This window comes from Sus scrofa, chromosome 18 (assembly GCF_000003025.6).
Source record: "Sus scrofa isolate TJ Tabasco breed Duroc chromosome 18, Sscrofa11.1, whole genome shotgun sequence".
In the NCBI taxonomy this organism is placed as follows: Eukaryota; Metazoa; Chordata; class Mammalia; order Artiodactyla; family Suidae; genus Sus; species Sus scrofa.
In genome coordinates this window covers 10,370,876-10,395,483 of record NC_010460.4, presented here as the reverse complement: position 1 = coordinate 10,395,483, position 24,608 = coordinate 10,370,876, and the positions used below count along the sequence as shown (strand labels likewise).

The 24,608-nt window shown below is 39.9% G+C and overlaps 1 protein-coding gene across 3 annotated transcripts in view; it reads left to right on the top strand.

Moving 5' to 3' along the window:
- The window catches only part of UBN2 (ubinuclein 2), an 80,123-nt gene extending 55,760 nt beyond the window's left edge, over positions 1–24,363 (top strand). For all 3 annotated transcript variants that reach the window (XM_021079092.1, XM_013990786.2, XM_003360116.5), the window contains 4 exons: positions 1,626–3,176; positions 9,910–10,141; positions 10,558–10,647; positions 14,028–24,363. In XM_021079092.1, the coding sequence (XP_020934751.1) occupies positions 1,626–3,176; positions 9,910–10,141; positions 10,558–10,647; positions 14,028–14,077 (1,923 nt within the window). In that variant the 3' untranslated portion in view covers positions 14,078–24,363. The remainder of the gene's footprint in view (positions 1–1,625; positions 3,177–9,909; positions 10,142–10,557; positions 10,648–14,027) is intronic.

Here is a 24,608-nt window from a genome sequence, read left to right as displayed (position 1 = left end):
AGGGTTGATACATCTATTCAACATGATTATAATTTACCAGAATTCTAATAATGGATGTGTTAGAATGATACAGGGGAATTACCTGTTTTGTTCATTTCTTTATGATTAAATTACCTATTCCTTTTCCAAAATGGAAAAACTGCATTTTTTTTTCTGCTCTGCTGCCCCTTAAATACCTATTTCAGTTCTAAAGGAAATACAAGGAAATGCTTATTGTAGAAAATGCCAGAGTGCCCGTTGTGGCGCAGTGGTTAACAAATCCAACTAGGAACCATGAGGTTGCGGGTTCAATCCCTGGCCTTGCTTAGTGGGTTAAGGATCTGGTGTTGCCGTGAGCTGTGGTGTAGGTCGCAGACCCGACTTGGATCCTGCATGGCTGTGGTATAGGCCAGCAGCTGCAACTCCAGTTCAACCCCTAGCCTGGGAACTTGCATATGTCGCAGGTATGGCCCTTAAAAAAAAAAAAGCAAAAATAAATAAGTAATAAGACTTTGGGGTTTGGGTTTGAGTCAAGTACTTGTTTTTCTTAAGAGAAAGATACTTTTTAATTCTTTTGCTCTTTGAGTATTTTAAACTGTTCTCTAATTCTCTAATCTCTTCCTTGAATTTTAAGAAAGTTTTTTTTTTGTTTTTTGTTTTGGATAGAACAGAAGATACTTTCTTAGATATTCAGAGTTTTAATTCCTAATACTCTTAATGTTTTCTTAGCATAGTGCCTGGCTCATAGTGAATGTATGTTGAGTAAATTACAAATGACTTCTACTGTAATGAATAGAAAGCATAATTTAAGTGCTTGAATTGTATCATCTGCCAGTTTGATGTACAAGTTTCTCTCTGTAGTGGCTCTTGGTAGCTGTAGGACAGGGCATGCAAAAGCGGAAGTGTGAGGAAGCAGAGAGTTAGGGTCAGTGTCCTAACAAACCATGCTGTACAAGCGGGAAGGTGTGTTGAAGGCAGAATTTCTCCCAGGTGTAAGGAGGATAAGAGAGGATAGTCTCTGAACAGGTGGATTTGGAATAGTATCTGAAGATCTGATATAGGTGGGTGAGGGGAGAGGAGAGCTCATCTATAATACGTACCTACTATACGAATATTCCTGTGGCTTAGGTGTAAGCCAGCTTAGAATGGCTTACTAAGGCATTCCCATCATGGCTCAGCAGTTAACGAACGTGGCTAGCATCCATGAGGACGTGGGTTCGATTCCTGGCCTCACTCAGTGGGTTAAGGATCCGGCCTTGCCGTGAGCTGTGGTGTAGGTCACAGACGCAGCTCAGACCTCGAGTTCCAGTGGCTGTGGTATAGGCCGTCGGCTTCAGTTGGACCCCAACCCTGGGAACCTCTATATGCCTCGGGTGCATTCCTAAAAAAGACAAAAAAAAAAAAAAAAAAAAAGAACGGCTTACTAAGATGTGGCAACTGTGTGCAATATGTCAGATAACTTTGGCTTTGGAGGACAGTTCAGTTAGGAGCTCTACCCTCTGAAAAATTATTTTGGCTTTTACAGTCTAAAGGTTTCTAGCAGAATTTTAATTATGAAAACTTCTTAGTTTTCTTAGAAGAGCTCATACGTGTAAATTTTTATTAATCGTTTTATTTTTCCTCCAATATAATGCTGTTTATGCTAGGAGTGTAGTCCAAAGAAGGACCAGAAGACTCCTGCATCCTTGGTGGCTTCAGCGGGTGGTCCTTCGACAAGCTCTAGCACATCTGCTGTGGCCTCCACCAGTTCTGGCTCGACACCAGCCCAAGAGACAATCTGCCTTGATGACTCCCTAGATGAAGAACTTTCTTTTCATCCACCTGCACTGGATCTTGTTTCTGAAGCTTTAGCTGTTATCAATAACGGGAACAAGGGCCCTCCAGCTGGCTCAAGGATAAGCATGTCAACTGCAAAGCCTCGTCCAGGACTGAGAGAAGAAAAATTAGCAAGTATCATGAGTAAACTGCCACTGGCTACTCCCAAAAAGCTAGATTCTACTCAGACCGCACATTCATCAAGTCTTATTGCTGGTCACACAGGGCCAGTACCAAAGAAACCCCAGGATTTAGCTCATACTGGCATCTCTTCAGGCCTTATTGCTGGTTCTTCGATTCAGAACCCTAAAGTTTCCTTAGAACCTTTGCCAGCCAGGCTTCTTCAGCAAGGACTACAGAGGTCAAGCCAGATTCATGCTTCTCCCTCTTCGCAGACCCATGTCTCCTCCTCTTCCCCAGCCCAGGTTGCTGCCTCCTCTCATGCTCTGGGGACATCAGAGGCCCAAGATGCTTCTTCATTAACACAGGTGACAAAGGTGCCCCAGCATTCAGCTGTCCAACAGAACTATGTGTCTCCACTGCAAGCAACTATTAGTAAATCACAGACCAATCCGGTGGTTAAGTTAAGTAATAATCCCCAGCTGTCCTGTTCTTCCCCACTTATCAAGACTTCAGATAAGCCGCTTATGTACCGCCTTCCCTTATCTACTCCCTCACCTGGAAATGGTTCTCAAGGGTCCCACTCGCTGGTTTCTAGGACAGTACCTAGCACCACTACCTCCAGTAACTATTTAGCCAAGGCTATGGTGTCACAAATCTCCACGCAGGGTTTCAAATCTCCCTTCTCCATGGCTGCATCCCCCAAACTTGCCGCATCTCCAAAACCTGCCACATCTCCTAAACCCTTGCCCTCACCTAAGCCTTCTGCCTCACCCAAGCCCTCTCTGTCAGCTAAGCCTTCAGTATCAACTAAACTTATTTCTAAGTCCAACCCAACTCCCAAGCCTACTGTACCCCCAAGTTCTTCCAGTCCAAATGCACTAGTGGCCCAGAGTAGCCACTCCAGCGGTAATAACCCAGTCCACAAACAGCCCAGTGGAATAAACATCAGCAGACAGTCTCCCACCTTGAATTTACTGCCCTCTAATCGCACTTCCGGCCTTCCGTCTACAAAAAATCTTCAGACCCCTTCAAAGCTAACGAACTCCTCATCCCCTGGAACTGTTGGGAAGAACAGCTTGAGTGGAATTGCAGTGAATGTACCTGCCGGCAGAGGCAGCAACCTTAACTCAAGCGGCGCTCATAGGACTAGTCTGTCTGGGGGAACAGGAAGTGGAACACAGGGTGCTACTAAACCGTTGTCTACTCCACACAGACCATCCTCTGCCTCAGGGTCTTCAGTGGTAACAGCCAGTGTGCAGGTATGTATGGTGGATACAGTCATGTGATAAAGTGTAAGATTGTGGAATTGTTCTGGTGAGTCGGCTTGATCACCTTATTGTAATACGTAGACTGTCGATAATCACTTAAAGCTTATGGCCACACAGTGTTCCTGATGTCAAGACACTTGGGAATAGAGTTTTTATTGGGATGTGGGTTTTTTTTCTTTTTTCAGTGAAGTAGCATGCCTATTTTCAGAATTTTTGGAAAACACGACTAAAATGCATATTTAAAACTATTTTGGAGTTGCCTGGTGGTGCAGTGGATTAAGGATCTGGTGTTGTCACTGCAGTGGCCCAGGTTACTGCTGTGGTATGGGTTTGATCCCTAGCCTGGGAACTTCCACATGCCATGGGTGGAGCCAAAAAGAAAAAACCAAAAAACTCAAAAAACAAAAAACTGTATCTTATCAAAGTCCAGAACAAAACAGTAACTTAAGATTTTAATATACCTTCACCTGTTTCTTCCTCTCTGCTTTCTAGTCCCTTTTCTCTTGCTAAGTTTCTTATGTTTTTATTTCATCAAATTTATACATTCATACTTTTTTCCTTTAACCATTTGTTTTTTCCAGTAAAATTTTTATCTTGCATGTATAACTCTGTCAATTTAGTGTCAGTAATGCCTTTATTCTACATGGTCTTGCCATTCATGAGTTTTTAATTTTATCTCAGTAGGAATCTCAAGGAATCTTTTTGAGAAGGTGAACGTGAAAGCTGTTTTACTTTAGTTCTTGCATGTTTGATAATTTCTTGCTTTTTTTTTTTTTTTTTTTTTAAATCTTTTGTCTTTTTAGGGCCACACCCGAGGCACAGGGAGATTCCCAGGCTAGGGGTCAAATCAGAGCTATAGCTGTTGGCCTACATCACAGCTCACGGCACTGCTGGGTCCTTAACCCACTGAGAGAAGCCAGGAATTGGACCCACGTCCTCATGCATACTAGTCGGGTTCATTAACCACTGAGCCACGACGGGAACTCCTGTGTGATAATTTCTGTGCTGTCACAGTTGAGGCGATGTAGACTTCTTGGGTCAGTGTCTCCCAGTTTTGTAAACACTGTCACTGACCTTACCTGGTATTTAAGGGTATAGAGACGTCTGAGGCCACGCAGATTTTTTTGTTTCATATAAGTGATGTGTTTTCTCTGCCTGATTGTCAATCACGTTTTCTCTTTTTTCTCGAAAATCAAGGGTTCCCAAATAATGGCTAGGTTTATCTAGTTTTTGTTAATTTTTTTACCTAGAAAATGCTAAGATCTTTCAATCTCAGCTGCCTATTTTTTCAGCTCAAGAATATCTTATTCTATTATGAGTCTGATTATTATTTCTGATCCATTTACCTAGATCTTTTTTAGTATTCTTTATTACTCATATATCTCATCTCTCTACCTTTCGTTATCATCTTCTCTGTTACTGTTTTCATCTATCTGCCACTCCTTTGTATTCTGAGACTTTTTTCCTCCCCTGAAACATAGTCCATGTTCATAGTAAACAAAATTCAGAAAAATGAAAATGGAAGTCACCCATCATCCCACTACTGTTTATGTTTTCCTCATCCTTTTTTAAACTCAGGAAAGTGGGTTTTACATAATATTCTGTTTCATAGGAACCTTTTAAAAAATATAGCATTTGATGATATGTTATTTTTTAGGTTCTCAATTATTCTTTGACTTTTGCTGACTTACGAAATTCTGCTTTTTAAGAAAGTGCCCTAACTATATTGCCTCTTATCGGAGTAGTAACATCTAATGAGATAATTTTCCCTTGGTATTTGTAGAGGTTCTCTGCTATTTAGTGCAAGCTAAGCGTTGGTATTCAATATACACTTAAAAACCCAAATCATCACTGTGCCTTTACTGTAGGCTTATGAATGAATGAATTCTACAATTCTAATATAGAACAAAACTCAGCTGATACTTCATTAATGGAAAGCTAGGATTAATAGATGTTTTATCTGTGTAATCTTATTTTTTATCAGAAATAAGAAAATAACAAAAAACTGATTAAAGATTATATGTTAAAATTGAAGTTATAACTGGGAGTGAGTTCACATTCACTTTGTATTTATTAAAATGTTGACTGTTTTTGAAATTAATTTGATCACAGGAATATGTGAGAGGATTATAACAGAAGTGGCAAGTCCATGCCCCATATTCTCCCTCCTAGTGCCAGCTACTTTTTTTTTTTTTGTCTTTTTAGGGCCACATCCTTGGCCTTTGGTAGTTCTCAGGCTAAGGGTCAAATCAGAACTGCAGCTGCCAGCCTGCACCACAGCAACGGCAACAGCAGATCTGAGCCTCGTCTGCTACCTCCATCACAGCTCACAGCAATACTGGATCCTTTAACCCCTTGAGCGAGGCCAGGAATCAGACCCACAACCTCATTTATGCTAGTCCAGATCTTAACCCACTGAGCCACAGCAGGAACTCCCTCTAGTGTCAATGACTTTTAACACTCAGCTTTTTCTCTGTGTTTTTAAAAAATAACAATGAATGGAAGACTATTTTAGTATTATCTTTCTTCTTCTCTTTATAATAAATAAGGCTTTTAACTCTCTTAAATCTTTCCCATTTTCCTGAAAGAATAAAATTACAACTTTTTTTCCCCATGGCCGCAGTTGAGGCATGTGGAAGTTCCAGTGCAGCTGTGGCAAGGCCAGATCCTTTTAACCCACTTGCCCTGCTGGGGATCAAACCCGTGCCTCCACAGTGACCTGAGCAGCTGCAGTTAAATTCTTAACCTACTTTGCCACAGCAGGAACTTTCTGAAATTACAACTTTTGGTTAAACCTGTGACTGTGTAAAATTTTCTCCTGTTGAGCTTTCAAATATCAAAAACTATGGTTTCAATTTCTTTTTGGCTTTTATCTGGAGTTAAAAATTGCTATATTTTCCCCACTTGCTTTGTTTTCTTTGAATTTAAATTTAGTTCTTTCTCCATTTTTTGTCATCTCCAGAATCTTAGCACTTCTTTTTTTTCCTGGGAACCTTTGTATTTGATCATTTGTTCCAAAGAACAACTTGTTATACGAGTTGTTTACCAGTTGCTTTGGTAGCAATGAGCCTCCGTGGCAAAATGTATATTCCTAAATGATAACTACTTCCTTCTGGTTTTCTTGCTCTTCTAAATGCCTTCTTATCTGATCCTTTTTGTTCTCATTGGTTTGACTGAAGAAAAAATCAGTCATTGAATAAGACTCTTTCTAACTTTTAGCCAACCTAATGTTTTGCTTTTTTGTTTTTTTAACATAGCATCTTATCAGCTGCCTTGTGGCTTCTAGAGCCTGTGTCTCTACCTTGCCAGCACTAAAAACAGATTTCCTATCTACGCCTGTAATATTCCTCTTCTGTCTGAGAGACATCTTCAACTGTCTTACTCATTTGCAGAGTGAACACGACAGGGCCTGAGTTTAACAAAAGCTAACGTCTTTCTGGGTTCAGATTCTTACCTCTATGGGCTTTTTATTTAACATCTTTCTACTCAAGGCTTTCCTCTTCTTTCTTGCCTTCAGTTTATTTTCTATGAATCCCATCTTTGCCACTCTATAATTCTCAGAATTAATCAGTTCACTAAGCAAATGTTTATTGTTTATTATGTGCCAGGCACTCTTCTAGGTGCTGGGGAGATAAGGTGAAACAAGATCCCTCATCTCATAGGGCATATATTCTAGGTAGGAAGATAAGCAAAACACATACTTTAAGTGCTATGAAAAATCATATGATAAAGTGTGATTGTACTAATGTAGGTAAGGGATTCAGAGAAGGCCTTTTCGAGGAGGCAGCGTTTGAGCTGAGCCTCGAATGAGCAGGGTGGACGGTCCAGGCCAAGGGACGGAGGCATGAAGGCGTTGCAATAGGAAAGGGCTGCTCGGCTGGATGTGGGGCAGGGTAGGGAGGCGAGGAGGGCAGAGATCGCTCCTTGTACTGGAGGACCTTGGGGGCCACCACAAGGACCTGGGTTTTTGCGTCATATTCCATGGGAAGCTGTTTGTTGGAGGAGCGATATGGTCTGATTTATGTTTCAAAAGGTCATTCTGGGTGTTGTAGAGAAGGGGGGGAGCAGATATACTTGCCAAAATGAAACAGGTGGTTTAAAAAAAAAAATGTGATGCGCATCACAGGAAGAGCAAGGTATTTCTTCATATTTTCCCTGCAATGAAACGTGAAGGTCATGATAAATATTTTTGTTTTGGGGTGTTATCCCGAGGTATTTGCCTACTTCATGTTCACAGCTTCTCCTGTATGCTTCTGAATGATATCACAGTGGGATACCCCACTTTTGAAAGGTCTCCATCTTCTAGGAGAGAGAAATTTATAGATATAACGTTTAGATAGTCTGATGTTTCATTTTAGTTTTATAAACAAAAGCAGTTAGGGAAGCTTTTTGAAAGTCGAAAATGTTTGACAATTATGACACTGAACCATTTTTTATTGCTAATACTCAGTTACTTAATTTTGGAAGTTGTCTAAGTTACTTTTTTTTTGTTTGTTTTCATCAGTTTTAATGCTTCCATTATCCTCTCCAGAAAAGCATAGATGAGTGCTCCTTATTCACAGTTTTTAATGTTCCTTATGAGGGGGGCTTCCCTTGGGGTGCATGGCTTTGGACCCCAAACTATCTTGAGACTATAATAGAATTATGATGGAAAAGAGAACCTTTGTTAATTTTTAAATTGATCGTTGTTTCAAAGCATTGTTGTTTCTAACTTGTAATTTTTTCCTAAATCTCCCATTTGTATGTCACAGTTGGCACTGTAGAGGGAAGAGACTGACGAATAAGAAAAGTCGTCAAGTCCAAGCATGAAGTAATGAAGATTTGTACTTAAGTGTGGGAGGGAGCTGTGATTTAAAAAAAAAGAGCATGGATGGAAATGTTGACTATAGGCTTCTCTTGTCCTTCAGTTTATGATGAAACTAAGGTTTCAAGCCTGAGTGGTGGGAAAGAGTGAGACTTTTGATGTTATCAGCTAATATATATGGGAGGGAAATGATTGTAACAGATGATAAGCTCAATTTTGGACATGCCAGGTTGGGGAGTATTTGATAACCAAGTGGAATTTTTCACTAAACTGATAGCTGAACAGGATTGAAACTGAAATGAGAAGTCAGAACTATGGGTATAAATTTGAGAGATAAATAAAGGAGATAAGGGGAGGATATTGGAGGGCTAGTGGAAAAAACAGAATAGAAAATTTTTTGAGGAGCTGCCGCTGTGCTGAAACAGGATCAGCAGCATCTTAGGGACACTTGGATACACATTGGTGTAAGGATCCAGCACTACTGCAGCTGCGACTTAGGTCACAACTCCAACTCGAATCTGATCCCTGGCCTGGGAACTCCATATGCCAAAAAAGGCAAAAGAAAAAAAATTTTTTTGAGGATGTTCCTCATTTTTTTGTTTAGCAGTGGTGTGGGCCATTGAGAACATAAATATACAATGTAATGCGGCATTTTTGCATGAGAAAATAAATCACCTCCAGTTTTCCAATACATTAACTCAGAAATAAAATGGTCAGTTCTTAATGTTTACTGGTAGAAAGAATATGCAAAATAGCTGATGCTTATTACTGATTAAACTGATTAACAAATATTCAAAGAATTCACGGTTCTTGACCAAATTTAGAACAAAAAGTGTATGTGTGTCTATATCTGTATCTACATTTTTAGCTACATTCTCAGCATGTGGAAATTCCCAGGCCAGGGATCACACCTACATCACAGCAGCAATCCGACCTGCTGCAGTAACGATGCTGCATCCTTAACTTGTGCTGCAAGGGACTCCCTACTGCTAAAATTTTTGACCACAGAAATTTAGAGTTAATAAAATAAGGCTACAAAAGAAAACTCACATTTGCAGAAACTATAGTAGATAATATCTGATACTGAGAAATTTTTATTATCTTTTTCATAAGTACACTTAGAAAAAAGTCAACATGGGAAAATGATTTAATTGTTGTTTTATAGGAAATTGATATAGCTTAATGGAAGTATATTTAAGTAATTTCTCAGTAAAAGCTCATCAGTGCTAGGACATTTGTGAGTGATTTTTTCTTCATAAACATGATAGGTGGGGGAAGTGTCAAAACACTTTCTAATTTACCTTTTGCCTTAGGAGCCTAAGTTCAAAAAGTTAGAATTGGAAACTGCTTTCAGGGATTAAGGAGAGACTAGATAACGTGGAAAAGAGAGGCTGTCATTCAGTAAGTTTGATAATAATAAAAGGAATACAGGAGTTCCCGTCGTGGCACAGCAGAAAGGAATCCGACTAGGAACCATGAGGTTGCAGGTTCAATCCCTGGCCGCACTCGGTGGGTTAAGGATCTGATGTGGCTGTGGCTGTGGTGTAGGCCAGCAGCTACAGCTCCAACTAGACCCCTAGCCTGGGAACCTCCATATGCCGTGGGTGCGGCCCTAAAAAGACCAAAAAAAAAAAAGAAATGAATGAATGGATTACGAGGCTGAACAAGAGTTAATATAGGCATTGCAGGAACCGTTCAGAAGGCATCTAAACGGGTGATGAAGAGCTAAGTGTAGAAGTATCTCCAAAGCCAGTGTGGGGCACTCTTAGAAATGTATTTTACACTTCAGTCTTCATGTCTGTCTCCCAAAGGTTCTGTTAGAGCAGATATGGGACAATCATGCGTCCATGAGGATAGTAAGTAAAATAATTCAAGTGAAAGACTTGATTTCTTATATATTTTGACCCCTGGTTTCTGCAGTCCACAGCAGGAGCATCATTATTGGCTAATGCCTCACCTCTGACTCTCATGACATCACCTTTGTCTGTAACAAATCAAAATGTGACTCCTTTTGGGATGCTGGGTGGCCTTGTTCCAGTGACCATGCCCTTCCAGTTTCCCTTGGAGCTACTTGGCTTTGGAACGGACACAGCTGGAGTGACAACCACCTCGGGATCTACCTCAGCCGCTTTCCACCATAGCCTAACTCAGAGTAGGTGGAGCTCTTTTATTTGCTTGGCTACCTAGTTTGACATGAATTTATACTGATGGAGAGCAGTCCAGTTGGAATTAGTGCAGTTGGAATAAATGCAGTTTATTTTGTCCATGTATTTAATACATCAGATTACTGGACTCTGAAGTTTTTTTGTAGTTGCTAAGTAAACCATTTATTCCACATTTCTATCTTAATGAAATTTATAAGAGGAAGTCAGATTTGCTGTGTTATTTGCATATACATATATGTTTCTACATGTACGTATTTTTCAACGTATGTGCTTTAGTTTAAGAAAGACTTTGACGTCAAGGTCCGCAATTTGCATTAGATAAATTCAGCCATTTTCATTTTTATCTAAGAGGGCTCAAATCTTAGTTTTCAGAAGATCACTAACGAATCTGTTTTCCTCTCAGATTTACTAAAGGGTTTACAGCCAGGAGCTCAGCGCGCAGCAGCACTTTCCCACTCAGCTCTGCCTGCTCATTCACAGCAAACATTCAATGGTAAGAAAGCCACCTTATCATTCATTAGAGATGTACGCATATTATATGTCTTTCCTGGAAACAGTGTGAATGAAATGACAAAGGTTGGGAAAACCAATTCTCATATGACTGAATCCCCATTCGCAACAAACGCTTTTCAAGAGAGGAGGTGAGTGAAGGAGATGTTTTGTTAGACGTGCAGAGAGCCTTTTGAAGGTGTCAGTTTATGGAAAGGATAACAAAGAAGAGGATTCATGAGACAGTGTGCACAAGTCATGGCCAGGAAGTTCCTGTTGTGGCTCAGCGGGTTAAGAACCCAACTAGTATCTGTGAGGATGTGGGTTCGATCTCTGGCCTCACTCAGTGGGTTAAGGATCCAGCGTTGCTGCAGGCTGGGGGTAGGTCACAGATGTGGCTCGGATCTTGCGTGGCTGTGGCTGTGGCTGTCAGCTGCAGCTCCAATTTGACCCCTAGCCTGGAAGCTTGCATATGCTGCAAGTGTGGCCCTAAAAGGGAAAAAAAAATCATGGCCGGTAATTTATCGTCATTCACCTTTATTGAAGGCCTACTAGGTGCCAGGTAATCTTGTGGGCTACTTACATGTCTTAGCTACTTTAATCTTACAACAAACCTGTGAATGAGAGAACAGTCCTCATTTTACAAATCAGGAAACTGAATCAGAGGTAAGCAACTTGCTCAAGATGCTAACATAGTCAGTGTTTGATCTGAGGTACAAAGCCAGGAAGTCTGACTCCGTGGCCTGTAATCTCTCTCTCTCTCTCTCTCTTTTTTTTTTTTTTTTGGCTGCAACCACAGCATATGGAAGTTCCCAGGGCAGGGGGTGAACCCTCGTCACAGTAGTGACCCAAGCTGCAGCAGTGACAGTGCCAGATCCTTAACCCAGTGTGTCACAGTGGATCTCCCCATGGCCTGTATTCTTAACTATTAAACTTTTCTACCTTTGGCTGTGATTAAATTAATATGATTCAAACTTTACACGTTATATACTGGCAGCCCAACTAGATCACTCTGAAATCTGAAATTGGATATAACAGGAGTTCCCATTGTGGCTCAGTAGGTTAAGAACCCAGCTAGTCTCCCTGAGGATGCAGGGTCAATCCCTGGCATTGCTCAGCAGGTTAAGAATCCAGAATTGCTGCAGGCTGAGGTATAGGTCGCAGTTGTGACGTTGCTGTGACTGGGGCATAGGCCTGAAGCTGCAGCTCCAATTCCACCCTTAGCCTGGGAACTTCTACATATTGCAGGTGTGGCCGCGAAAAGGGAAAAAATTAAATTACCTTTGAACAAATTTACAGTTGACCATAATGCAGAAATGGGAGCTGTGAGCAATCTCGAGGCAGTAGATTATAATTAATCCTCTAAAACACCTGACTGGTAAGCAGCCTCAGACTCACCCCCTGAGACAATGAATATAAAAAACCCACAGTTGTACAGATGCGGGAACACAAAGTAGGCACAGATGTCAACAATCCTGATCGTCCTGGGCTTTTTGGTTTCTGTTTAAACACATAAGGAAAATTGCCCTGTGACTAAAGCTGTTCCACCTTGGGTGCTTTCAACTGCTCGGTATGATGAGTCCAGCCTAGAGCTGTATGTTCGGGGTGGGCAGATGGTAGGAACCTGCAAGGAATTAGACAAACAAGATTCTTGTGGTTCAACATGACCCCAGTCAGTATTCCAGCTTTAAGTGCATCATCTTGTATTCGGGCCTACAGCGCTTTTCCAGAAGGAGAAAGGAAATATGACTGTCCATATTTTCCAAGTAATTGAAATTTAAAAGTTTAAAATGTTTTATTTTAAAAACATTTTAAAGTACGAGACACTAAATTTGAGAATCACGCTGGGAGTTTCGAATTCTAGGCCTGCTACTCTGAGCAAGTGTAACTTGTTTGACCATCATTTCTCCTGGTGATAAACTGGCAACAACACAATGTTTTTAATAGGCTTCTTATGAGACTTTAATAAACATAATTTATGTAAAGCTTCTAGTTTGGTTCCTGGTACATGGTAAGGGCTCAGTTAAAATGTTAATTCTCTGACCTGTCTAATCGAAAGACTGGAGCCAGTGAGCTTTGTCTGTGAAAGTGCAATTAGTAAAAGTTTTAGGCTTTGCGGGCGACAGTCTCACACACCTACTCACTGCAGTATGAAAACAGACATAAGCAACATGAGCGTGGCTGGGTTCCAGCAGAACTCTATTATAAAAAGAGGTGGCAGACCATGTTTAGCCCAGGGCCCGTAGTTGCCAAACCCCGGTCTAACGAGCCTTGCAGTCCGGTTAATGTGAGTTTTACTAATTAACCAAAGCTGCTTTGAGCAGAAGCTCACCCTGCCATTTTAGGAATTTAATTGTACCTCAAGTCACACCATTTCTCTGTACAAATGCCAGTACATATCTCATTATAAATGGAAAGGCCAGCTCCTTAGATGTTGTCACCAGTGTTCATTTTAATAATACTCTGTTCATCCAGGTTTTGAAATAATTGAGGTCTTGTTTCATTGATACATCATTTCTTCAGTAGAGGCAGTTGTTTTGTTTTGCTTATGTTTTAGCACAGCGAGTGAGATGTCCACGTGAATGACCAACACTGGGACTTCTGTAGGCTCCTCGAGCCTTAAGATCGTTGTCGTGGTGCACTCATTTGTCCCTTGTCACCTGTACGTTTCTACCATGCTTGCCTTCCCCTGTCTTTTACTCTCTCTCTCTCGTCTTCCTCGCGAAGGCCATAAATGAACTATCAGAGGCTTTCTCTGTATTTTGTCGGCTCTTAAGGTCACTGGGCCCTGCTCTTGTCCAGTGTAAGTAGAGTGATGGACATTTTCCCCGGAAGAGTTGACTAGGCACACGTAAAACCAGAAACATTGTTTCCCGTAGCAGACTTTTCCTACCGCTTAAAAGACTGAGCTGGGGGTTGCAGGGGGAGGACTCAGCTGCGGTTTCTCCTACCAGTGTGGCCATTCATTTATAGAAATAGTGGAGAGGTATCAAATGCCATGGCATGGCAAGAAATTTAATTTCACTTGCGAGAAAATGAAACTGACCTTGCATCCTTGAAGGAATCAGAAGATGTGATAAGGTCCCTTGAAGGAGGGAGATTATGTCTTTTATGTTTCTTTGTATTCTTCACATAGGGCTCACATGACTTTGAGGTGGATAATGCTTGTTGAAATAGTATTTGTAAGACACTGATAACCAATTGAACCATGTAGTCCTTTGAGATAAGAGGGTCCTTCTGGTTGAATTTTATCTCCAACCTCTGTAATGTTACAACATGTAAGCTATTAATAGCAGTGTCTTGACCACATGAATATTAAAAGTTAATTGTTCTTTTTGCTTGGTTGTGTGCCGATCCATACCAATTAAACATCTCTTTTCTCAGATGGAGGCCAAAGCAAAGGGGACACTAAGTTACCACGGAAATCTCAGTGACTTCCCAGCGAGCAAAGGAGATGACACACACTCGGCTGGCTGATGGAATCTACCTGATGGGAAAGTACTCACGTGGTCATAGGGCTGCTGTTCTGTCGATGTTTACATTCTCTCGTCCCAAGCACTGTGGTGAGGAGGAAAAAGAAGAGAAAACATTACTTGAGTAAAGCCAGGTGCGGGAGGAAGAAATGCTCTCGTGCAAAGTTAGTGACCTTCGGTCTCTTCTAAGGAAAGACAGCGTTACCATGTTAACTGACTTGAAAGAGACTCAGTTGTCAAACCCACAGAAGTACAAATTTGATTTTTCCCGGGGGGGAAAAGGAAGGAAAATTGAGGATTTGGGTAAACTCCATCCATCCTGGGGGTTGGATTTGAACACGTGTAGACAGAATTGCATAATAAAAGGCACTATATCTCAAATTAGGCCAGTTTGTCAGGAATAATGACCATGTCTGTTTGAATGGACTATGCAGCAAATTCGCCACAAAAAAAGTTAATGACCCTATGTCTGATATAGACAGTAGCTGAGTGTAAATCATGTACCCTCAAAAATCCTGAACAAACTTGAATCTTCTCCAGAGTGTAGCAACTCCCATATAAATTAGTGGACTAAATATGCTTCAGGAAAGTTATTTTAGCACAGTGATATATATTATTACATTTTTAAAAGTCAAAAAATTGAGCCTGTTGCTCTTAACAGACGAAACTTAGATGTCCCCTTTTTGTAAAAGGGTCAATTACATCTTCCATTCAGAAGCAGATACTTAACTCTCTTCTTCAGGTGATTTGTGCATCTGGTATTGACTGGTTAATTCTTATTTCCATTCCTGATGTTAAAATGTGACTGGGCTCACATTTTCCTCTCGAGAAATGGGGATCTTTGATGTAGGGCTGCGGCTTTGGTCCACTTAGCCTTTGCAGGCCTGCCAGTAGGAACTGTAAATTTCCCTCAACAGCACCTCAACTCACAACTTCTCCTTCTGTTCTTTTCGCTATTGCTATTTCAGATGATTATTAACTATTGATATAAATAGGTATAAGTGTGTATTACAGTGCGTCTTCATTGGTCATTCAAATAGCATATATATATATTTTTTTGGAATTTTGAAGAAGGTATTTTAAAGGGAGGAATTAAATTAGGATCATTATGTGTACAGGGGATTATTTTTATAACAGTCACGGTGTATTTTTACTCCCTCAATCCACTACAGTGAAATTGATTTGGAGCATTTGGTATCTTAAAATCTTTACTAATATTTACTCAAAGTATTAATATGGGACTAAACCTGCAGCTAATAAGAATCCTTTGTTATTAGAGCTTCCTCGTGCAAATAGCATATTCAACAAAGGATGTTAAGGGAGAAATTTACGGTTATGTTTAGATACATTTTGTGTGATTTTTTTTTTTTTTTTTTAACCTCATCATTGTTATAGTCTCTCTTTTTTCTTCCTGTTTAGGTTTCTGAATGTTTTCAAACTGTACCCAAGAATGGTATAAGCTTGGTCCATTAATAATGACAGACTAACCTAAAAAGCAGCATCGCATTGGTAGTAGCAAGATTTCTTGCATGTGTTTTCATTACAAATCATCTTATGCAATTAAGTTTATTCAGATAAGGGTATTAACCAGGCCCTTTTTCATTTACATAAGTGAAAGTCCCAAGTAGCCTTTAGGACTGTGAATAAATTACCCCAGATCTCTCTAGATCTGTAGGCCTATATTTTGACTTCAAAGTCACATTGGCTTGCTTCATAGCAAAACAAAACAAAACAAAAACCTTAATAACTGCAAACTTTAGTTCCAAGAACTTGTTATGGTATGAGGAAAGGATTACTTCAAGGGATTCGTTGATATAATTACTTGCCTCCAAGAGTTTAGTTTACCAGTAAAGCAAATGAGAATGTTGTATCATCCCGGGTGGATGTTTTGGAAGGATATTGGGATGTTGTTGCAGATCAATTTGACTTGAATTGAGAGTGATTAACGTTTATGTGGTTAATGAGGGAAGCTTACCCGATTCTTGAGTTGTTCCAGTGTAGCATACCTCTTGCTTTTATCTAATTTAGAAAAAAGAAGTCTTTCCTTTGGGAAGCTGCCTTTGTTTCCCTTCCCATACCAGGAGAAAAGTCAGAGTGAGCGCATGATTAATCTCTCTCCCTGCTGCTAACCGCATGTATTCAACTCTGTGTGTACATCTGTGCACACAGGTTTATCTCTATATAAGTTCATCAGTAGTTTAAGTTGAGCAAGGACAACCTTAATTTCTAAAATCCGTAAACTCTGAATCACGCCATGTGGCGATCCCTGATGACTCTTTGTCTTCCTTAGAGGAGAGCAGGATTTCAGTTGCCCCCGCTCCCCATATGATTTTATAACTAACCAGTAAAAATATCTGAAGGACCTTGGCTCTGAGAAATCCTCACGTGTGGAGATTCTATTCGGATTGTCTTCGCTCTGATGCCTCGAGGACCGCTGCCTCACCCCCACCTCATTTTCATGACCTTACTCTGTTTCAGTCAAGACTACCCTTTTATGTTGCACAAATGCAACAGACATCCCTCTCTTTCTTAAAAAGTATGATCAAAGAGTTACTACATGTAAATACCTATTTCTTTTCTAGGTCACGACATTGAAAATGGTGTCCCTACTGTACAGTCACCTATCTTTACAGTTTTTCTTACTAAAAACAAACATACAAATTGGTTATTTTTTAGCACAGAGACTTGTGACTCATACTCTATTTTTGCACTTGAAAGTCAAATTTTGTTATTTTTTAAAATGGTGCGTACTTGGAAAGGATGTGGAGCAATGTGTGTTTCTGAACAGAGAGCATTAACAGCCTCCCAGTGTAAAAGCAATCAGCACACGTAGTTATGTCCCATTCAGTGGGATTCTTGATTCAGGAAAAGTAAGCTGTCTGTTTTCAACTGTCTTGTATTTTAAATTGCCTTCCCTGATGTATAAGCTGTTACTGTACATACCAGTTGATCCTCAGTATTCACAAGCAATAATGTATGGTCAGCAGAGTTGTCCTCAGAGATAGCAGTGCTGAGCCTGGGTTGGAGACTGAGAGCAAAGTGTCAAGCTCATTCAGAGCCTCCAAAATTAATGCAAGCAATAATTTCATTATTAAGTCGATTATAATCCTTTCTCATATGCTTCTGAGATCATAGGGTAAAAGAAATCATGATTTTAAAACAGCCTTGAAGAAATTAGGGCAAAGAAGTGAGGTTAATCTGAAGACACAAAATCTTAATATCGAGGGAATCAGAGGATTGTGTTAGTACATCCTTTCATGCCTGCCACCCCTTTGATGGATGTTGTTAGCCCAAATTACTTTCATATATATATATAGAAGCTGAATAGGCTTTATTGCGTCACCAACACAGGAGGAAGAACCGGGCAACGTACATGTTTGAATGCTGTGGGTTTGACACCTGTTTGAAAACAACTTATATGAAAAGATTTTTAACCCAGGATTTTTTTTTTCCCAAAGCAGATCTAAATTGTTTACTACCCAGGGTTGGAAAGGGCAGACACCTCTAGTCTTTCTCCTCTCATTGCCCTCTACCACATCCCTTTCCACCTCTACGTGGGTCAAGACATTTTCTGAAATGGAAATTCTACTGTTACTCAAACTGCCATTGATTATGAGAACGCTGTGTCCTTGGCATCATCTCCTAGGACTCCAGTTATCTATCATATTTGCTGCTACATTTGTAAAATGAACTTTGCCTGTAATGGTCAACTGTAATCTAATTTGCAGGTTTGTTTTTTGTTGTTGTTTTTTTTTTTTTTTTTCCTTTTCTAGGAGGTTTTAGAATTTGACCCATGTATAATAGAGTTAGGATACTTTATTTTAGGGGTGTATCATAAAAGCACACTGGCCCCTCCCTGTATTCTTTCTGTCATCATTTAGATTTTGAACTTTTGTTTGCATTTTTTGTTCATTGATGTTTGTTTTGTCTTGATATTAGCTATAGAAGAGTGAGAGGAATCTGTAATCAGGCCAAACTTGAGAACTTTCCCTGTGCTTTATTTAGCACTATATTTTCTGCTGTCCTTATGTTCTCAGAAGGGCACTTTTTACCTTCCATTATGCATGTATGATTGTTTTTTTTTGTTTTGTTTGTTTTTTGCTTTTAGGGGGCTTTTGTTCTTGTAATAATAAAGCAGAAGAAAAATGCAGTAGTAGGTAAATGATTAAAAACCTGTTATACAGTTTTATTTTATACAATGTAAGGGAAAAAGTTTAACCCTGTAAGTCATTTCTTAGCTCTGGTAAAATGGCATATATTACTCCTCTAAAACATGCTCCATTCAGGCCTTTGTCTTTGTTAAGTGCCTTTTTTTCTTTCTTTTTCCCCCTTTTGAAACTGGTCTCAGATATCCTAAAGTACAGGCTAATAAGTCAGGGGATTCAGGAGGAAGAATCTCAAACTTGCCAAGACCACATCATGCTATGATATTCTTCCTTTTCCTTATATGTATATGGATAATATGTGTAAGATACATACATACATACATGCATACATATATGTGTGTGTGTATATATATATGTATACATATGTTATATGTATATAAAAAAAACTAGTAGCTGCTGTACCATTGCATCTTTTCCAAGCACTCCCCTTTTAATGTTTGCAAAACTTTGCCTTGTTTATTCCACTGCTTTTAGTTGATTCAAATGGGTGGGTTGGGAAATTGTCTTTCCACAAGATGCTGTCTTTCCCCCTTTAAATAATCTGTTTGTAGCAGTTAATAGCAACAGCAACTATATATATATATATATACACACACACACACACACATATTTCCATATATATATATATATATAGTTATTACAAATATAATAAATTTAGTGGACTCACTGACTCTTCCTGGATGTAACCCACTACTCTGTGCCCTTCAGGCTTGGCATGAGTAACGTTAGAGAAAGCGTTGGAATAATAAGAGTCTTTCCAGGTCAAGTTGATAATGACACTGTGGCAGGCAGGACTGAAGACAAGGGAGAGCTCGAGTTTAGAACTGTGGTATTGGATCTGAGTTTTGAAGGAAGTTAGAGAGTTTGTCAACATTAAAAATGAATCATATATTCTTCTGGGAAATGATTTTTTTAAGAATTCCTATAGCTGCATATTTGTCAAAAAGTTAACAAACTTAACTAGAAAGATTTCAGATACTGAGGAAAACACTCCTGTAACCTACAGCCTTTTTGAGAGATCTTCAGTTTTTTCTTTTTGCCAGATAATTGCATTTGGCTTAATATGGTTTGACAGTTCTTTAGGTTTCTCCCTTGAGCAAAATAACATAATATTTGGTAGCTTAAGATTCATCTGTTTCTTGTTGATAACAGATGTGACATGTTGGGGGGGAGACCAAGCTGAACCAATGCTCAAAACCCAGCACAAATCTATCTAATAACCCCCCACCTCCCTTAAATACATTTTAACTGTGAAGAGGAGACTGGTGGCCAAAAAGGAGAAAGCAGAGGCTCCTGGTAGTGTTACCTGATAGCACAACTGTTAGCAGGTGGCCTCAACTCAGTCATGTTAACTCTCGGATTATTATGTTTAGGAGGAATATCATTTAACCTTTGTGCCTCAGATTACCCATTAGAAAATTGGGTATAATAATATTCACCTACCTCCCAGGGATATCAGAGACTTTTTCAAAAATATTTTGAGTTTTTCTAAAATGTCCTATATAATTAAAAAAAAAGTATTATCATCTTCCTTCAGAGGCTGAAAAATATTTCCCTTATGATGGGTATAAAAAGCACCATACAATTTTTAAGTTAAAAAAAGAATCACTGGAATTCTAATTTAGATGCATATTTGTTATTTAAACATATTATATTTGTGGTGGGATAAAGTGGTTAGTTTCAGGTTAAGAAGGGGGAAGTGGGTAAATAACACTAAGTTTCTTAATTATAAGTAGATCTTTTAGCCATTTATGGAATTATTACGTGTGTGATTTTTGCCAGGGTTATGGAGCTGAAGCTAGATCAACGTTGGATGATTGGTTATTAGAGTCGATTAAGGATCCCAAAAGTTTTATCTGCCTCACTTTGCCATCGTCTCAATCTAATTTCCTTATATTACTTGTTTAGTGATGGATAGTAAGCTTTTAACTTGTTGAGAATGAATGAGAGTCTCCTCATTCCTGTAGATCAGAGATGGTGTACTATTCCTGTGATTGATTATAGGCTTATCCGGCTTTGCACTGAAGACGCAAGCATCACAGTCAGCTGGGTATACTTTTAGCCAGGCTACCTTTGTAATTTATGCTTCTTCAGCACGTAAGAGTTGGAGCCATCAACTGCTCAGGTTGTAGGAAAATGAGAGGGGGAGGCAGGACTCTCTTCTGAGCTGGGGCAGGGTTGGGAGGGTTGGGGTCGAAGGAAACATGCTCGCCCAGCTCCAAGGAGGAAAGGAAGGTCATCTTATCCCACCCCCACTGGGTACACTAAGCAGTACTACATAGAACTTCCCTTTTCACATTTAAGACAACAACGGGAAAAAATGGATGCCATCTTTGTAGCTAGAGCTGAATGCTGAGCACCATTTGTTTGGCGGGGGGCGGGGGTAGCACATATTCAGGGTTAGGAGAGAGAATGTAGCCGGATGAGGAACCGACTGTCCAGTGTAAGTGAGTCAGGAGAAAGCAGCGGGCCCAAGCAGACAGAGCCTCTGGGTTAATTCCCAGAACTGGCCGAGGCTCATTTCATCTCTAGTGATAGGAAGTTTTAAAAATCACTTTTTGGTTTTTTGTTGCTTTTTCCAGAGAAAGCCTTAGTTAGTAGCCTCTAAATATCAACTATGCAGGTAAACATACAAGTTTTCCACATTTTCCCTCGTGTTCCATTCTTTAAAGAACAGATGTGAATGAAGACTTCTGCCCAAAGAAATAAGACATAAGGGTTTTGTTGAATGTGTGTTCGTTCCTCTAGGGAAAATTAATGAAAACATAAAAATAGACATATTTTATGTGTTCATCTATCCTAAAATGTGAGCATAATATTCAGAAACTAAGTGCAGATTCTTCTACTGGTGAGGATCATGGAATGTCTTTGTGTCGTTAAGATGAAACCATCCCAGTGTTCAATTCTGAGAAAGTTTTAGATTCTTTGGCACAGTGTTCAGGTCTGTGGAGCTGAACAGATGGTCAGACTCTGATTAAAAAGTAGCTTTGAATATTAATGTCCAGTTCTTACTCTTTCTTCGTTTTCTTAAGACTTCACTCTTCTTTGCCCTGGTGTTAAGTTAACCATTTCATTGGCCAGTTGCTGCACCAGAATATAGGTTGCTGGGCGTCTGGGGAGGAAAGGTTACTCTGTCGTTGCCGTCCTGATCGCAGGCACATTGGCCTCTGTCCCCAAGGACCTCAAACGGAAAAGCCGCAGGCGTGTCCCAGGGGCTCTTTACACCCAGCGCAGCCTGAGAGGGCGGACTGGGAGCACTTTCATCAGAAGCTGCCCTTGAATAAGCTGATTAAATTGCGTTTTTCTCAGATGCTCCCACAGTACCTTTTGTGTGAAAGTAGCCACTTGTGATCTTGATTGAATGTCTTCGTACTGTAATTTCTTCCTACGTCTCCTTCTCCATCTTTCTTACATAATTTCCACTTTAGAGCAGGTTAGTACTTACATTTTGGACACCTTTCCAAACTGTTACCCAAACAGGTCGAAAACACTCTTAGAGAGATCCCAGTGGTATAATTAAGGGGGTCTCTATGTCCGGGGCTTAGACTCGTCACTGGTGACCCGAATTTTTTTCTCTTCTCATTCGTGTTAAAAATAGATTTCTCTGCTATATATAATGTGGTAGTAGCTAGGGGCATTGCATGGCTTCCTCTTGATACTTTTCAAGATTTTTCCGAAGAGGTGCAGACCTTTGTTAGGGCTCCTGTTTCTCGTGATACTTTTGCTTATTTTCATACTTGCCCTGGAATAAACCGACTTTGCAAAGGTCTGCGTCAAATAGGTCATATGAATCCTCAGTTTTCTTATGTTCTTCAGAAAACTCTCTCTATGTTATTTGCTCCTACTTTGCCAACAAGAATTCTCTTTTATCTTAAAGCTAGTTTTAAAATATTTTGTAACAGAGCACTAACAAGACCTAACTGAAATGCACACAAGATGATGATTACCCAAGAGAACCTGAACATCCTTGTGCTTCTAAGTCAACAGCTCCCTCTACCGGCCGAGCACATTTAGGGGTCAGCCGTAACCAAGACCAGCCCGCTGGCGTGCTTTCTATGTGATAACCTGCTTTTACTTTGTCAGATCTTAGCTATCTCTTATATTTTCTGTCCTTGAGGCCACAAACTTCCCTCCTTTTTTGCTTCCCTTTTCTATTTGCAAGGGTAGTGGACCCTGCGCCAGCATACTATGTTTTCTTTCCCGTACCTATAAAATTACCAAGAATTACCCCCAATTTTGGCCAGAGGCATTAAAAGAGAAGTTGTTTCTCAGCTGACAAAGAACGGTATTACTGTTTTATATAGGTGGTTGGAAAGTTGACCAAGTTTGGCCAACTTTGAAAATCCTGGCTATGCTTACATAACTAATCACATAGACCTGCTGAGACCTTCAGATAAGCAAGGGGCCCTTTCACCAGTAGAGGTAGGTTCTCAACCTGCAAATAATTTCCTCTGAGCTGTGGCCAACCTCCAGAGAAAGGATTCACGCTTCATACTGTTCTTTTGTTGGCTGTCATTGAAAAATTATATTATAGAAAGTTATCAAAAATAGCTAATTGTTCTTAAGAAGAGTATGTAAATCTGGAGCCTGTCCTTGTCTGTCACTCACTAAACACTGTCAAGCCTGAAAGAAGAGGAAGGGTAATCTCTGGCTGGTGAAAACTTTGTGCCCTAAGTCTGCCAAGGTAACCAAGTGGTGAGTGTTTCCTCTCCCATTACCAGCAAGAAAGTTGATTTGCGGTTGTACAAATTATGGTGGGACTGCAGACCTATTTGCTATAACTATTGGAAATAAGGATTCAGATTTTTTATCTAAGTAAGCACATAGTTCCAACCCCTGCAGAATGCATTTTGATAAAGGAAAGACTTTTGTTGGGTAACAGAAGGAAAAACAGGACTTATTTATACAGTGAATGTTCCCTCTGTGAGGAGCTGCCCTCCGGTTACAGATGTTTTCTCACTTTGGCCACCTCCACACTTGATGCCAACGTGTTTTCCACCCCGTCTTGAAGGAAGGAGCCCAAGTCATTGCTGCTCCTCTGGGTGAAAGGCCCTGATTACCGTACTGCATTTGTTTATAGGGAGGTGCGTTTTTGCTAACTTGAAGGGATATACTGTATTTTAAATAAGTGTGTAACTTAATATTTTGGATTTTTTTTTCCTCCTTTAAAACTGGACCTGAACACAGCTTTGCGTTGGTATTTGTAATAATCTCAGGACCTGAAAGATTGTAGCATTTAGTGTGTCTTAAAAATTATGTACTGTACCAGCCATGGATTTTTGTAAATATACCTGTCTCCCTTTTTTGTATTATTTTAGTAAAAAAATAATAATAAATTTAAATAAAAGGGGGTGGTGATGATACATGAGTGGGTGTGGGTATGTATGTGTGTATGTTTGTATAAGGCTCTCTTGAGATGAACTGGTGCTTGTTTAATTTCCGGCTCTAATCAGAGCAGGAATATGGACAAACTGCTGCTACTGAACCCTGCACTGAGCCACGGTGTTTCCATTGTGTTTCCTAGCGATCGATTAAACACAGGCGACCAGTGGATAATTACGTTAATTCTCCTCCTCCCGCTGCCACCTTGCCTTTGCATTTTCGGTTCTACACCCCTTCTGAATTTCAATGGTAAAAGCTCTCCAAACTTTGGGTGGTTTGTGGCTCTCGAGTTTTTAGAGAGCTCTTGTCACTGTTCTCTAAGAAGAAAGAAGGACAGGCAAATTTTTTTTTTAACCAAAACCAAAAACAAAAACCAATCACATTTCATAAAACCGTGATGAATTGTGGATACGTGAGAGGGCTTAAACATTCCTAAATGTGGATCTGTGAATTTAATAAATTAACCCCATCGATATACTCCTTCAGTGCAGGGATTTTTTTTTTTTTTTTTCTTGCAACAGCCTTGCTCATATTCCAGGTGTAGCTAAGCAAACCCCTGTTTTAAAGCAGGAGCCTTATTTGATTCAGTGTAGATGTTTTCCTGTCTATCCTTTGTGACAGGGCCTTTTACATGAGTGTTTTTTCTTTTTGTATGTGTTATGTGTTTGTTGTATTAAATAAAGAGGAATGTACATATTATTCTTGTGTCTGTTGTGTTATTGAGCTAATAACTTGAATGTTAACATCTCATTTCTTTCTGTGGTGGTTGAGTATCTATTGTCTGTATCACACTGTGCTGGGTACTTAGAGGGAAGATACAACTGAACCACTTGATTTAAAGTAAAGATTTTGGGGGGAGTTCCTGCTTTGGCTCAGCAGTAATGAACCCGACTAGTAACCATGAGGATGCAGTTTCAATCACTGGGTTGGGATCCAGCGTTGCT